At 35.7% G+C, this 18113-nt stretch overlaps 1 protein-coding gene across 1 annotated transcript; it reads right to left on the bottom strand.

The window, feature by feature from the left end:
* Positions 1-310: 310 nt before the first annotated feature.
* LOC131162290 (double-stranded RNA-binding protein 1-like) lies at positions 311-18067 on the bottom strand. Its single transcript, XM_058118603.1, has 3 exons — positions 17797-18067; positions 5895-6157; positions 311-1575 (listed from the first exon to the last, which is right to left on the bottom strand). Exons 1-3 carry the CDS (start codon positions 17819-17821, stop codon positions 700-702), a joined length of 1164 nt encoding a protein of 387 aa, XP_057974586.1. The 5' UTR covers positions 17822-18067; the 3' UTR covers positions 311-699.
* Positions 18068-18113: the final 46 nt, after the last annotated feature.

Below are 18113 nucleotides of genomic sequence, written 5' to 3'. Positions count from 1 at the left end.
TTAGTTAAAAACAACAAAGAAACCACTTTTGAACCAACCTTGAAAATCTAAAAGGACGCCACACAAGCTTGTGTTAAGTTGGCTACATGGCACTATTTTATCGGATGGAAACACGGAAGCCTAATGAAAACCCATGCTTGTGCTCTAGCCAAGCTTTGAATCAGATAAATATCAGTCTTCGCAGATTTGAAGACAACCATCTCACCACCCTAACCATCTGTGTGAGCCTGCAAAGGTTTGAACCATCCTCATGTCGTGTATGAAAACACAAGCATTGCTCTAGTGAATCTTCAGACCAGCTGGTCTTTAATTGCGAAGTGCTTTACCACGCAAGTGGGTAAACCATCATTTGGAAATAAGTGAATAAAAAGCTGAAAGCGGACCTGCAATACGACCGCAGTCACGCTTCAACAGCAAATGGTACGAGTTCAAATGCATCACAGTAGATTACCCCTTTCAGACTGTCATTACATGGAGCAGAGAGATAAATCAACCCCCAAAAGAGTCTTAAATTCTAATTTGTCTAACCCTAATCCCAACTCTGACACTAAACCTAAACCTAACCCTCTGATGAAGTTAAGAGACTGTTATTTCCCCATCTCTCACATGCTCTTTTTTTTTTTTTTTTTTTTTTTTTTTTTTTATTTTGGTATCCATAAAAACCAGCTCCACAAAAATAACACTCGAGTCCCCTTGGTCCTACACTTGGTTCACACCTGCCAAGCTTCCATCTCCTGCATGGTCTAAGCCAGCCACAGTGCCTGAAGCGGCCATCTGACCCATGGGAGAATTGGCCATCATCGGAAGAGCCTGCCCGACTCCAGAAACCATATTTGCTTCCACCAGAGCAGCTATATCTTCTACCCTGAGCTTAGGGGAGACTCCCAAGTCAGAATTTCCATTGTCGCTTTGGCAGACGTTTGAAGATGCTTGTTGGCCATTTCCATAAGAACTGCCACCAGTATGGGGAACCAATGTACCTTGCACAGATGATATTTCTACCTCAACAGGGTTGGTGATTGTTCTTTCATCTTGCAAGTTCCTTGCTGATTCAACAGCCAATCTTCCAGTATCCATTGCTTGGAATGCAGATGCATCGGTTTGTTCCACTTCTGATCCTCTCTGACCATCCATATTACCCTGCAAAACGCCAAAGTTTTCAACTTCACCAGCGTTCTTCCCAAGGAGTTTGAGTTTTTTGTTGAGCTGTTTCTTTTTTAAATAAGCTTTCTTTGATTTATGGGCCTTCACAGTCTCCTCTTGATCAATACCAGACTCTGCCCCCTTCCTTTTAGATGGAACTACTGTTAACTGAGAGTTGCCAACAGGTTTGTCAGAAAATCCATCTCCGCTTGACTGAATAGCTAACAGAGCAGTTCTAGCAGCTTTGATCTCAGCTTCTTTTTTGGTTCTTGCTGCAGCTCCAATATAACGAATACCACCAATCTCAACAGTACAAGAAAAAAGAGGTACTCTGCCTGGCGATTCATCCTTTTGGCATTCATATGTCGGAATTGCATAATTCATCTTCTGAGCATATTCCTGAAGAAGATTCTTGCATAAGCCTGTTTCATGCTGAAACAAACGCCCAAAGTCAGGTCTAATACATAGAAAACTCAAATTATTAGCTCAATGACTGAGTCATTAGCCAAAGAAAGACGAGAAAAACAGACGGTCATCATTAAATTGAAACCCCACTGTAAGCATGTAGAAAATCAGAACCATCAGATCAAGACAGGCTGTTCACTTGGAAATAAAATAAATATGGAAAAAGAATAAAAAAGGATGCACATCAATGATGGTAATATTTTCAGTCTCACTAAAGCACATGAACAAGACAAGTAGATGGAGCAGTTTTTGGAATCATATCTGTTTTCTGTTTTAATTTCTGCTGCAGTATGGTGAAGAAACAAGTTTATGACATGTTTATTTACTTTGCGAGTTTTTTGTTCCTGTAGTAGGGCTTTCATACAACACTATTTTCAGTAGTTTGTTTCTTTTTCCACCCAAGTCCCATAAAACAGCATCATTCATCGAATCACTATGCGTATCTTGGTGGTCGTTACTTTTGCTGGTCCTTATCACTTCTCTTACACAACAAAGCCTCCCATTGATTTTGGTCGCATCAGTGTACCTCCCATTGCCTCATTTACACAACCTACTCCTCATTGCTTATATTATTATACCACCATCTCTTTTTTTTCCTTTACATTTCTTACAACACCAGGCCTCCTAACATGACCCACAACATTCTCTATCACTTCTAACTGCATTTTGACTCCCATCATCTTTCTTGCATTGCCATCATCCCTCACATTTTCTTTTATAACACCATACTCTTCATGGATCAACCACAGAGACTTAACAATTATTACTCATATTTTTTCCCAACTGGTTCTCAAGATCAAAATTATTGCAGACCAAATGATTCCAGAATCCTGAATTTTTAACCCCAACATTTAAGGCAAAAGCATCCATAAAACTTGCATCAAGTTTGGCTATTGTGCGCAAAGCAAAAGAGTAGCTCACTTGGACATCTAGAGAATACCTACTTTCATGAACTGTTTTTTGTCACACAATGACTGAAAAATAACCAAATTTTAGTAGTTTATAAGAAGCTAGTTCAGGAAACTAGGATTAAATTAACAACTTGGAATATAGGAACACTTACAGACAAAAACATGGAAACTGTGGACACAATAATTAGAAGAAAGGTTAATATAATTTGCCTTCAAGAATTTATGTGGGTGGGGGAGAAAGATATAGAAATTGATAAATCAGGATTTAAATTTTGGTACACTAGAAAAGAAAAACATAAGAGTGGAGTAGGAATTATTGTAGACAAAAACTTAAAGATAGCGTTGTTGATGTAAACAGAGTAGGGGATAGAATTATAAAAATCAAGATGGTATTAGGCCAAGAGATAATAAATATCATTAGTGTTTATGCTCTTCAAGTAGGCTTGACAGAAAATCTTAAGAGACAATTTTGAGAAGATATGGATAGTATTATACAAGGCATACCAAAAACTGAGAAAATATTCATAGGAGGAGATCTGAATGGACACGTTGGAAGGAATAAAGGTTATGAAAGGATACACAGAGGATATGGATATGGAGACAAAAATGAGCCTAGGGAGATGATCTTAAACTTTGTTATATCATATGATTTTATTATAATGAATATTTACTTTAAGAAGAGAGAAGAACACTTACTAACCTTTAAAAGTGGACAAAATTAAAGTCAAATAGATTTTTTTTAACTAAGAGGATAGATCGTTTATCATGCAAGGATTGTAAAGTTATTGCAGGTGAAAGCTTAACCACACAGCATAGAGTCTTAGTGTTAGATATATGTATTAAAGAACGGAAGAAAAAGGATAAAATAAACCAAAGTAAGAGCACTAGGTGGTGGAAACTAAAACGAGAAAATATAATAAAATTTGAAAAATGATCAAAGATGAGGATTGGACTATAGAGGATGGGATAGATACAAATACTCTTTGGAGTGGTTTAGCTAGCTCTATTAAAAAGATAGCAAAAGAAATTTTAGGTGAATCATGGGGAAGATTCTTGAATAGCAAAGAAAGTTGGTGGCGGGATAAATATGTCCAAAAAGTCGTAAAGACAAGGAATTTGGTATAAAATGTGGAAAAAATGTAGAAACATTAATAACTTTGAAAAGTATAAAGAAGCGAGAAAAGATGCAAAAAAGGCCGTTAGTGAAGCTAAGCACAGATCATTCAATAGTTTGTATGATACATTAGATACAAAAGAAGAGGAAAGAGGCATATTTAAACTTTCTAAAGCTAGAGAAAGGAAGAGTAAAGACTTAGGAAATGTAAAATATATAAAAAATGAGGATAATATTGTCTTGGTTAAGGACGAAAACATAAAAGATAGATGGCAAAGTTACTTTAATAAGTTTTTGAATGAAAACCAAATAGAAGACTTGAACTTAGAATTGACAAATGAGGAAAAAACTAAAAATATGAGATTTATTCACAAAATTAGAGTTAATAAAGTTAAGTTTGTACTAAAAAGGAAAAAAAATGAAAAAGCTATAGGACCGGATAACATCTCGATTGAAGTTTGGAAATGCTTAGTTGATAATGGAATTATATGGTTAACTAATTTATTTAACGCAATTATAAAAACTGAGAAAATGTCAGATGAATGAAGGAAAAACACTTTAATTCCTATATACAAAAATAAAAGAGATATCCAAAATTGTAATAACTATCATGAAATTAAACTTATGAATCATACGATGAAACTGTGGGAAAGGGTAGTTACAAAGATTAAGATTAGAAACCAAGGTCTCAGAAAATCAATTTGGTTTTATGCCTGGAAGATCTACCACAAAAGTTATATATCTTTTAAGAAGATCAATGGAAAAGTTAGGAAAAAGAAGAGACTTGCATATGATATTTATTGACTTAGAGAAAGCATATGATAGCGTACCTAGGGAAGTTATATGAGATTTTAGAAAAAAAAAAGTGTATGTAGTAGGTATACTGATATTATTAAGGATATGTACAATGGAGTAATGACTAGTATAAGGACTATAGATGAAGAAACTAAAGAATTTCCAATCACCCTAGGTGTACATCAAGGATTTGCTTTGAGCACTTATATTTTTTCTTTAGTGATTGACCAACTTACTAAGAGCATTCAAAATGGGATTCCATGGTATATGTTGATTGCAGATAATAATCATGATATTGTATTGATTGATGAAACTAGGGGCGGAGTAGAGACTAAGTTAGAATTATAGAGAGAAGTTTTGGAATCTATAGGCTTTGGGATAAATAGAAATAAGACAGAATATATGAAATGTAATTTCAGTAATGGTAGGAGGAATACTGGAGACAAAGTTAAACTTGATGATGAAGAAATAAATAGCACTTGTAAATTTTGATACCTTGGATCTATTATGCAAGTTTAAGGAAAAATTGAAGATGATGTAAATGCATAGAGTTAAAGCAGGTTGGGTAAAATAGAGAAGTACTTCAAGTGTGCTTTGTGATCATAGAATACTCTTAAAATTAAAAGAGAAGTTTTATAGGACGGCCATAAGACCAGCTATACTATATGGATTAGAATGTTGGGCGAAGAAAAAACAGAATATCCAAAAAAGTAAAAAATTGTCGAAATGAGAATGTTCAAATGGATGAGTGGTATAACACTGAAAGGTAAATTAAGGAATGAACATTTTTACGGTAAGTTAGGTGCAGCTCCTATAGAAAATAAGATAAGGGAGGGACGATTCTAATGGTTCGGGCACTTGTAACATAGGCCACATAGTGCTCTAGTGAGGAAGAGTGAGTTAGTTACTATGGGGGGCAATACAAGGGATAGGGGTAGAGCTAAAATAACTTGAAATGAGATAGTGAGTAAAGATATAATAGCCCTGAATTTGTCAAAAAAAATGATCCATGATTGCATAAATTGGCGAAATATGATTCATATGACCAGCCCCACCTAGTGGGACTTAAAGCTTGGTTTTGTTGTTGTTGTTGTATAACAACCCACCAATAGAAAACATTAGCTTTGAATTCTCCAATTAATTGCCTATGTTTGCTTTTAGCTACCTATTTTTCTGTACGTAATTATTTTTATTTATGAGCTATGCCATATGTCTAATTTCTCATTGTATAATTCACCATTTGTACCAAAAAAGGAAACAACACACAAGTTGCAAAATCTTGCAAAACATATAGATTTTTTTTTTGGAAAAAGTGGGGGACTTCTAAGTAAAAATTGCAAGTAAAGTTTTCTATACCACAAAATAAGAAAAAAAAAATTTAAGCAACAAAACACTGAGTTGACCCTAAAAAAAATTTAAATTTAGCCTCATTATATTAAACCCTTTTAAAAATAAAATAAACCTACCACAGGCAGAGAAATGCTTTCATTCATCTCCCCAGATTTAGCTAATTCCGTTAGTGCAACCTCAGCAGCTGACTGCTCTGCTGCCTTACGATTGGAAAATCCAGGCAGAGAATCGTATCTCACATCATTCAATATTACTGTTGACCTAAAGAAAGGCTCATGGGAAGGGCCTTCCTTCATAGTCTCGTACACAGGAGTAGGAAATCCCACTTTTTGTGCATACTCTTGTAATCGGCTCTTGAATACATAGCAATTTGAAACACCTGTTAGGTCAGAAAATATTTAAGTATGAATCACTGTAAAACCCACTTAAAATCTATACATAAATATATATATATATGAGAGGCAAGGCAGCTTAAACTATTACACCAATACAGTAAATCTCTGTGCTGAAGAATGCTATTCTATAACAGATTATAGTTGGGACTCTAGACTATAGCTGTGCACCGGGCTGCCCCTTTTTTTAGTATTCAAAACATGCAAACAAATAAATATAAAGAAAATCAACTTAGTATCCAATAGACAAACAAAAAGAAAATGCATAGTTTCAATTCCTCTGGAAAAAACTTTATAACATTAGTGAAAAAGGAATGAGGCCAACTGTCACTTTCCACATCCATTCCCCAAAATTCAATAATTCTCTCTCCACACCACCGCCTTTCACAACTTTCATACAGGTCTCTTTCCATGCCCATAATTGTCTCTATATATTCCAACAACACTTTCCATTACAAGTTATTTACCCAGGGAATCTATGACGAGGTCCAAGTGCAAAACATGTTTTGAGGTTTTATCTCATGACCAAATAGGCATCATATATAAATTAGAACCAACAGACCACAAGTACTGCATATTAGGTTCCCCATTACCAGCCATTTATCAGAGAGTCAGGCATTTCACCACATGCATCATTAAAAGATTAGATCCATGTCACAGCACATTCACAATGTGCATTATAATGAATACGAAAAAATGGTTTACGGGTTTATCTCATGACCATGTAAGGTCAAATGTAAATCAGGACCACACAGATGGCAAGGCCCCATTGATTACATCATATGTCCCCCAAAAAATTACTTTAACCTTATCATTAGTTCAGCTGCTGCGATGCGACTGTGACCTAATACATGTTCTATTTTTTCAATTAAATAAACAAAATATTTTTATTTATTTCCAATTACATTGAAAGAAAATACATCATAGTATTGTTTCCAAAAACAGTTGGAAACAACATTATAACCCTTCAAAAATCAGCCCACATTTTGAGTCAACATGACTTAATTGAAAATGGATACCCAGAGGGATTTACTTTCTGCTGCTATTGTTTTTCAATAAATGTTATTAAAAAAAAAAAAAAAAACTCTTCCAAGTGCGCCAATGGTTTTGCTTTTGGATTGACAGGGAAAAGAATTTGGATCATAGAATTAGAAATATAGAATTAAAAGATAAAGAAAGAACACATCCCAGCAGGCTAGGAGTAATGCTTGAAGAAGAATAGATAAGGGAAGGGTAGTTGAGATGGTTTGGGTGCTTGCCTAAAATAACTTTGGCTGAAGTAGTAAGAAAAGATTTTGATGACACTCAAAACTTTCTCAGGATTTGCCCAAGATCGTGTAAATTAGCGGAAAAGGATTCATGTAGCTGACCCACTTAGTGGGACACTTAAGGTTTGGATTATTGTTTTTGCTCAAAACTTTCTAACGATAACACCATAGATCATGTAGAATTGTCGTAAAGGATTTATATCAATGTTTTAAAGGGTGAAGTTGTAATGTGGGCTATTTTAGCCCTCATGAAGCAAAGTGTAAGCCTCAAAGCATAAATTTTTTGGAGATTTTATTTTCAATAAAAAATTAAATTGTACATATTGAAAAACTAAAAAATTGAAAATTTCTAAAGAAATATTTTTAAAAAATCAAATATCACTTGTAGAACAACTTTGGTCATTCTAAAAAATATAAATACATAAATTTAACATCATTCAAGCAAATTGTGCTATGAGATAATCATAACTTTACAAAGTTCAAATTGTGTTCATGATCCAAGATGCAACTTACGATTCTTTTTGGAGATTCATTCAAATTACAGCATTCTTTTGTCCTATCTTACATACATATGATTAAATTTTGTAACCCTAGTCTAAAACCAAATTTGACTTAAAATGCACAGAGTCAGAACCCATAAACCTCACTCGAAAAGGCAGAAAGGGCACACCTTCTATGCAAATGCATAAGCCTTACTGAAAAATGTCTTTATCTTTTGAGAATTTCTTATTTTCAACTATCAAGATGTTCTATGCACACCTTGTCTTGAGGTGAGCCTCTTAGCCTCAAAGTGAGGCTTAATTGCACCTTTTAAAACATTGATTTACTACACTTTGTGGACTTAAGACATGGCTGTTATTTTTTTGTAATATATCACTGTTTTCCTATTCATCACTCATTGAAGAGATCCTCAATTAATAGCACCCATGGTTTTAAATTGCAGTAGCGGGTAGCGTAACGTAATGGTAATAGGTGTAACGGGAAGCAGGAGTAGCAGATGTTACATAACGGGAAGCGGGTGTAACGGCCATGAATTTTTTTGAAGCGTGCACAACCTTGTGCATATTAGCGTACTTGCATGCTTTGAACTTTTAGCCCTTCTTATAAAGAGTTTTAGGGTATTTTGGATACTTTAGTTCGACCAACTAAGTTATTTGGTCGACGAACTAAGTTATTTGGTCAACCACCTAAGTTATTTGGTAAGGGCAACAAGTTTACATTTGTTTTAAACCCCCATTGATAGAAAAATTACGTGTGCGCGCGTATTTATACTTCTCATTGTTCTTATCTGTGATAATTCTTATGTGTGCTAAATTAATTAATAAAACACAATACACTATACACTCCATTAATCTATTAGACACATAACACATACAAATAGTACAAATATAAAATAGCTAGAAAAGAAAGAAGGTTGAAATTGAAAAATATAGAACATAAATATCACATTACTATATTATCAAAATAAAATATTTTCCTAATAAGTGAGCAATTTCAAATTGTTAATTAATGCATCTGTTGTGAGTATTTAAAGAAATAGTAAATTTTGTATCATTGTCATCCTCATTATAATCTTTTCCCCTCTCGCCACATGGTATATTGAGAATGATTTATGAAAGAGGGAAAGAGTGAGAAGAAAAAGTAAAAAATAAGATAATTTTTTTTTGCATAACAGTCCTTTAGCGGTTACGTAATGGCCGTAGAGGCCTTTACATAACGGTCGTGGCCCGTAACAACCGCTACAACTGTGATTTTTCTTCCCACCGATTTCGCAGTGTGTAACGGTATCGGTAACCCAAAAAACTATTACGTAACGGTTGCGACCATTATTTAAAACCATGATAGCACCATAAGGATTGACTAGTGCATTGACTACTCAAATAAAGTTGAGGCTTATAAAAGATGGGGAATGTTCCATTGTAAATTAATTTATGGAATGCTCATCACAAGTTTCTTCAATTATCATAAATGACCTAATGAAAATAGAAGCTTTATTGAACATTAATGACCTTCTAACATTGTTTACATGAGAATTTGTTTTTACTACTATTGAAATATAAATTACACCTAGTTGGGTGTACACAAAAACACTCGCCAATAGTAATTCAATTTAGACTTGTATTTTGGACATTGAGATTTTTTTTTTTTTATAGAAACATCCACTTGATTTAATTAAACATTAAACAAAACTTCATTTCAGAACAAAAGAGTATAGCAATCCTATTCTACATAACCACGCAACCACCTCCCTTTGTCAGACAACCTTCAAACCTAGGCTTCTAGGTCATCCACTACCAGTTTCTTAGTTTTTAACTCATAACTTCTATGCTTAACATGATTCAAACTTGTGGTTTCTTATTTCTTATGTCTAACATACTTTCTTACAAGTCTCAATAAATCTCTAATACAGCAATATTGCAATAAAATTTAACCCCAAAATACACTGACTAGGAGCATACAAAAGTGAGCCTTAAAGGCTGAAAGTTCCATTCCCAAACTCTTAGACCATGGAGCGTGCGAGACTTCCACTTATATGACTTACAAATTTTCATTAAATGAAAGACATATGGAAAATCTATTGCCAAAGTTTCTCCCTTCAATCTACACTTCCATTGATCAGTCAAAAAAATCCAAGGACCTTACGAAACTAAAAATATATACTTAATGCTAATTGAGACTCAAACAAAAAGAAACATGGGCTGTAAGTATACCCTAATTTCTCATATGCCTCTCCATAACAAGTCATTATGATCCCCCTGGCACCCGAATTCCTTATGCCCTGTAATTGAGACAAATACTTAATGCTAATTGACTCACAAACAAAAAGAAACATGGGCTGTAATTATATCCTAATTTCTCATGTGCGTCTTTGTAACAAGCCATTATGATTACCCTGCCACCTGAATTCCTTCTACCATGTAATTTGTGATGTGGCACTCCATCTAAGCTTTATATTAGAAAACAAATTAGTTGTCCATGGGTTTATATTTTAGATTAATAACTAAATAAGGAATTGAGGAAGACAAGAAAGGAGTAGAAATTTATCTAGGATTTCCATCATACCAAAGTTCACTAAACAAGTTAATGCCAACATTAATAACTATCCACTAACTAGAATATAGTGCATCTGTTAAGTATGCTAGAGCATACTTGCTTACAAAAATAAAAACCAAAAGTCTCAACTCCTCTACACATTACGCAAGAAATTAGTTCTCAAGTACCAATCTAAAGCATATCTTAAAATGTGTGTGTGTGTGTGTAAACGAGAACTCACAGCATCCAAGTTGATAGCTCCCCCCACAGCTCACCCTTACCTGGGTTGTGAGGGTTATAACTCCATCATATATTCTGTTGAGATTTTAATTAAATGCATGACCTAACTCGAAGATAGGTCTCTCCCTATATTTATAATACAAATCAAATACATTCTAATGACCATAATACCCTTACTAACTCTCACTAACTAACACACTAACATACTTAATAATAATACTAAGACTAAAATAACCTTTAATACTCCCCCTCAAGCTAGAGCATAAACATCATATGCTTCTAGCTTGTTACAAATAAATTTAGCACGAGCGCCCCTCAAAGCTTTGGTAAACAAATCAGCTACATATCGAAGTTCACATAAATGCTAGTAATGAGCTTCTGTACAAATTTCTCCCGAACAAAATGGCAATCAACTTCAATGTGTTTCATTCGCTCATGAAAGGTCAGGTTAGAGATAATATGAAGAACAACTTGATTATCACATATCAACTTCATCAGTTGAGAATGTGGAAAACCCAATTCTTCCAACATGTTCTTCAACCAAACAAGTTCACAAGTAGTGTGACTCATAGCTCTATACTCTGATTCAACACTTGACCTGGCCACCATAGTTGTTTCTTACTCTTCCAAGAAACCAAATTACCACCAACCAAAATTTAGTGCCCAATTGTGGATCTTCAATCAGAAGGCGACCCAACCCAATATGCATCTGTATATCTTTGAATATAAGTGTGACCTTGATCTCAATATAAAAGACCTGTCCTAGGTGCACCTTTGAGATATCTCAAGACACGAATTATTGCATCCTAGTGACTTATCCTCAAAGAACCTAGAAATTGACTCATAACACTTATTGCAAAAGATATGTCTGGTCAAGTGAATGTGAGATACTTCAACTTTCCAACAAGTCTCCAATACATCCAAGATTAGGCAACAAATCACCCATATCCGCCACTAACTTGCTATTAAGATCCATGGGTGTATCAATTGATTTGGATCCCAATAATCCAGTTTCATCCAACAAATCAAGAACATACTTTCTCTGTGACAAAACAATTCTCATACGAGATCTAGACACTTCTATACCCAAGAAGTATTTCAACGGTCCCAAATCTTTGGTTTGACACTTAGTTAATAGAAAAAGTTCGAGATTCTAAATATTATCATCATCATCATCACTTGTAATAAACAATATCATCCACATACACAACAAAAAGGATCCTACCCAATGAAGTACAATGATAAAACACAGAGTGATCCACTGCACACCATCAAAGACCAAACTCAAGTATTACAACACTGAATCAACCAAACCATGCTCTAGGAGACTAGTTTAAACCATATACTGTTTTCTTGAGCTGACACACTATGCCTGACTCCCCTTAAGACAAACCCACGTGGTTGCTCCATATAGACCTCCTCCTCAAGATCACCATGCAAAAAAAGGCATTCTTCATATCTAACAGATGCAGAGGCCAGTGACCAAGTGGTAGCCAATTAGCCACAGAACCATTAGGGTTGGCTTTCACAATGCATACCCAACGACAACCAACCACAAACTTCTCAAGAGAAAGAGATGCCAAGTCCTAAGTACCATTGTCCTGTAAAGCATTCATCTCTTCAACCATGGCATTCCCCACCTAGAGTGGGCTAAGGCTTCTAAAACAGATTTAAGAAGGGCAGCAATAACAAAACAATAATAGGAGGGTGATAAGAAGTCATTGAAAATCTAGTTCGAAATCAGATGTTGGGTATATGTGCGTTTAACTTGCCAAACAGCAATGGTAGGATCAACATCATGGGAGATATGATCATCAAACGAGGAAACCAAAGCTTTAGTACAAGCTAGAGGGGACTCTCTTCCTTAGAGTCGTCGTCGTGAATACACTTACAAATTAGGAAGATCAAGACAATGAGAAGGACTCAAACTACTTGGAGATACAAGTGGTTGATTGGAGAAGGACACAAACTAGAATCTAGAAGATTAGGCAAAGAAGAGATTCATTGAGATCAAAAGCACTCAAGGACTGTATGTAGCAAGGTGTAGAATCAAAGAAGGTAACATCTGCAGAAACAAAGAAGCGATGCAACGTAGGAATATAACAACGATATCCCTTTTAAGTATATGAGTAGCCAAAAAAGACATTTAATAGCGCGAGGATCCAACTTATCTACCCCAAGAGTTAGTTGATGAACAAAGGACACACCCAAATATATAAGGAGGTAAAGAGAATAAAGGTGAATTAAGAAAGCGGACGGAGTGCAGAATTTTACCACTAAGAACAGAGGAGGGCATCTTATTGATCAGATAGCAAGCAGTAAGTACAACATCACTCCAAAAAACTTTAGGTACTTGCATTCGAAGGTGTGAGTAATTTCAAGTATATGTCTATTTTTCCTCTCTGGAACCTCATTTTGTTGAGTGTGGGCACAAGATGATTAATGAACAATACCAAAGTAAGCCATATAAGCAGTGCATAGTGTACTAAAATACTCTTTAGCATTATCACTCCGCAGTATTCGAACTAGCAAACCAAATAGTCTTTATTTCAGAACAAAAGTCACAAAATGTATTAAATAACTCAGACTGATCATCCATGAATAATCATCCATAAAGGTTACAAAGTATTAAAGACCCAACTTGGACACAACTCTACTAAGACCTCAAACACTAGAATGAACGACCATCCTTGAATAATGAAAGGGCTTGCACCTTGCAACCTATTTATTGACTCACGAAGCAAAAGGGACACAATGATATTTTCCCAACTGACAAGACTCACAATCAAGACTAGACTCATAACTCAAATCAGGAACTAGACATATCCACTTTTCCAATGAAGGATGGCCAAGGTCACAATGAATTTGGAGAGGTACGGCAGCAACAGTGCAAGTGGCAGAAGGAGATAGCGGCTCAAAATGATAAAGTCCACCAGCTTCACAACCTCTGCCAATCATCTTCCTCATCGTCAAATCCTAAATAACCACAGAATCAGAGAAGAATTTTATTGAACAATTCATGGATTTGGTAATCTTGGTAATGGAAATAAGATTGGAAGGAAATTTGGGAATATACAAAACTGAAGGAAGAGAAATAGAAGAAGTGGGATCTATAGTCCCAATTCCCTTTATGATAGTGGTGGATCCATCAGCAAGAGTAACACAAGGTAAATTTGCAAGATTATGAAGAGTAGAGAAGAAAATAGGTATACCTGTGATATAATCAGTGATAGCGGAGTCTATAACCCAAGGACTATGACGAAAAGCATTGGATGACAGGCATGCTGCGGGAGTACCTATTTAGGCAAGAAATGCACTGAGAAAAGAAGCTTGTTGTCACATTTGATACTGCTAGAACTTGGAATACTCTTCATCTGACATAAATAGAGTACGTTGCCCCCCACTCAACTCCAAAGGTGTGGAATCAGTGGTGGCTACATTAGTTGCCCCCAAAGTTGTGGATTTGGTGGTAGCTACGTTGATAACACACGAAGGTCTACCATGGAGATCCCAACACTGCTCAATAGTATAATTACCTCATCCACAATGAGTGCACTTTCGAGGCGTGCCTATACCTTGTCCATCTCTACCACCACGACTACTTGAACCACCTCAATAACTTCTGCAGTTGTTTGATAGAGAACTAGAATCACCTTGTGTGGCAAAGGCTGTCCTCTCAAAGCTAGATGCAAGAGCAAAGAATGTTTACTAAAGAAAGCACAAAGGACGCAAGAATAAACATCTTCAAATGATGGCAACTCTGCACTACTAAGTATCTAGGACCGAACTGCCTCAAACTCAAGTCTCAAGCCCGCTAAAACTTGAAGAACTATCATCTACTGCCTCTGCTTCTACATCTGATGAACGTCGGTGGTTATAGGTTGCATGATGTTAGGCTCCTCATGAATACGTTTCATCTCTCCAAAATAATCTGCAATACTCCTATCTAATTGTTGTAATTGAAAGTACTCATGGGATAAATCATACATTGTGTAATGTTACTAGAATATAGAAGCTTGGCATAATCCCAAATCTCCTTGCACGTATGTAGATGCATGCACGTTCGTGCAATCTGGAGCTCCATCGAATTCCCCAAGAGGGAAATAATCAAGGCATCCTCATGAATTCACACTTCTTTTCTCTTCTCATCAAAAGGATCAAATTAGAGCAAGTGATCAGATTTTCCTAATCCTGCTACATAAACCCGAACAATCTTAGACCATTGAACATAATTCTTTCCATCCAAATTTTGAGTTATTTGTGCCAGCTATGAAGGAAACATGTTTTTAGGATTCATAGACTCCATCCCAACACTCACAAACCAACAGCCACACCAATGACAAACAAGGAGAATAATCAAGACTAATCGAGACAAATACAAACAATGTGAAGCACCGAAACAACCATGGACAAGGTAAACCACTTACCAACTGATATAGCACTGCCACAGCCTCACAACTCAACTTGCGAACACTGCCACTACTCCAAGAACTCACAAAAAAGCCTTTACAAACACCGAACAACAAATGACAGATTACCACGAGTGCATGGTAAAAAAAAAAAGTTGGATATTTGAGTAAAAAACTTTCCCAACAGCTTGATTTTTTCGTCCAGGGAAGGAATCAAATTATGGTGGAGAGAAAAATCTGAAAAAGGTGGCTTGAATCTCTCTCACGTGCCGGCACAAGGGGTCGGGACAGCCGGCAGTCTAGCAGCACATGGCAGCACGTAGGGCACTTTTCTGGTGATGGAGTTTTGTAGAGTTAGGCTTCAAAGGTTTCTAATTTTGGCTATATTGTTGGTTTTGTGAAATAATGAAGGGTGGAGGTGGATCTGAAAAGGGTAGGGATGGGAAGGTGTTTTCCAGCAATGGCTGAGTGGTGATAGGGTTTTGGTTGGATCACGATCTAATACCATGTTGACATTTTGATTAAATGAATGACCTAACTTGAAGATAGGTCCCTCTATTTATAATACAAATCAAATACATTCTAATGACCATAATACCCTTAATAACTCTCACTAAACATACTAACACGCCTAATAATAATACTAAACGACTAAAATAACCTTTAACATATTCGAACCAACATGTTAACTCTTTCCTAATTTGTTCAACCATCACAACACTCCATCTATTACCTAGTTGTCATACCAATTCATATAAAGTAGCACGTGTTGGGAACCAAATTATTGGAACTAGAATTATTCTTTGTTTGCAAACTAGTTGTGAGTTACAAATTAAAATTGTTACAACATTGATATTCAAAGTGAATTTTCACTATTGACACAACTAAAATGATTTTAAAAAATAAGTACATAAGCAATAAAATAATTAATTGTTTTAATCCCCCCATGCTTTGGGCCCTAAAGGAGGGAAGAATTTGCAATCTTGACAAACTCCATTAATAATATAACACGATCAAACCAAGGGGCATAAGACAGATACAGTTACAAAATGAAAAAACATCAAATTCTAACAATGGTGGTTAGGAGAAGGAAAACATAACTAAATAGTTCCTATGGCATTATAAAATGATACATATCCAATTCTTACACACGCATACATGCATATGTAAATATGCATGCACATCCACGCGAGTGTGAGTGATTGTATGCTAATGATTTAATAATATATTGATCACTCTAAAAGTAGCCAATTTTTTTTGTAAAGCAGACATTTATTATAGTTCTCTTCTCTTTACAACTTCAGCATTTATGTTTCATAAATAAAATCACACCACATAATATCATTATTGCATGTATTATGGCTGCTAGATAAGTAAAGTTGAAACAAGAAATGCAAGGTAAGGTTGCGTACTATAGACCCATCGTGGTCTGTCCCTTCCTCGAACCCCACATATGCGGGAGCTTTGTGCACCAAGCTGCCCCTTCCTTTTTTTCTAAACTATGGATATGTCTAGGGAGTGTTGGTCAATGTCCAAAGAGTTCAAGGGGTGAGGATATCCAAGACATATATTACATAGAAACAGCACCTTTGGAGAAGTTTATGTGTTTATATGGGTGTGGATAAGGATTGATCATAGATGTCATTGACCAAGTTAAGCCTTTTATAGTTAAGAGTATCAACATAAAAGTTGCTGCCTGTCTCCTTGAGAGTTGAGACAAAGTGAAACTCCTCTAAAAGAACAATAAAACCAAACCCTTCGCACTAAGACTAAAATAATAAGATTTATGTAAATTGTAAAATGCCTCATTTCCTGCAATTTTGCAATGTAATAACTGCCACAAAAAGACAATGACAGTCCTACTCAAATAGACCTGAGATGAGCTCAGTGGCTGAATCAAGCATTACCAAGCTTACTGATTTCAAACCACAAGAGAAGCGTTGTCAATTGCCTAATTTAAAGGTAATGCAGCTTGGACGGCATAATACACAGAGGGAAGAATGAGCATGAGTTGGACTTGAGGAATGACAGCATGGAAAAATGAAAATCAATAATGAAATGAGCTTTCCATACATCAAACTTAGTCCCTCCCTAAAAGCTGAGCTAATACAGTCGAAATCATCCAAAACACTAAGCACAACTTGTGAATCTCAAATCGGTATTGAATATAACTGAGTTAGAAATTGGTATTGATCAGTAGAAGTAAAAACTATAAATCATAAAACAACAATTAAAGCTCTGCACCATTATATGAGTCTCAAATTTCAACATAGTGAGCTAGAATTTCACGGGATACCGAAGGAATATATTGTCTAAAACAGGCCTTCAGCAGGAAACTTGGAAAAAACACTTCTTATTGGCGCTAATATACACTGGAAACATACTACTACTTTCATTGAAGGAATCCACTTCCGATGCTCATGAATGCTATTTTTTTCTACTAATAGAAAAATCAACTTCGTTCTTAAAGAAAAGAAAACAAAATAAACAATCAACAGGAAAGTTCTTCAATGAAATAACATTAAAGAACGAATCAACCCAAATCCAAAAATGCTTCCAAAAACTGGACAACAACAAGAAAAAATCCTGTAAGAATGTCATTAACATCATACAAATAAAAACTTTTCACTATAATAGAGCGAATTAAAAAAATAAAAGGAGAAATGACACAAATACCCGAGAAGCCGTCGTTCGTCGACATAGCTCGATCGGAAGATTCTTGAGCTCAAGGGTTTTCTGGAGAAGAAGAATGAGAGGGAAGGAGGGAGGAGGAGAGAACGAGGAGCAGGATCAAAACGGCGACGTACAGGCGCTGGGGGTGTCTCTCTGTGTCCCCGCAGTAGTACGCTCGTTTCCGTGCCGTTGCGAAGTATCTGGGAGGAGAATAAATCCAGATAACACTAAGGCTGCGTTTGGAATCGTGGTGATCAGCATATTCTTTTTCTTTCCTCTCAAACACACCCCGCACCTCCTATCCAATTTTTTTTTTTTTT

Source organism: Malania oleifera, chromosome 8, assembly GCF_029873635.1.
Source record: "Malania oleifera isolate guangnan ecotype guangnan chromosome 8, ASM2987363v1, whole genome shotgun sequence".
NCBI classification, from domain to species: Eukaryota; Viridiplantae; Streptophyta; class Magnoliopsida; order Santalales; family Ximeniaceae; genus Malania; species Malania oleifera.
This window is presented reverse-complemented; position numbering and strand designations above follow the sequence as displayed.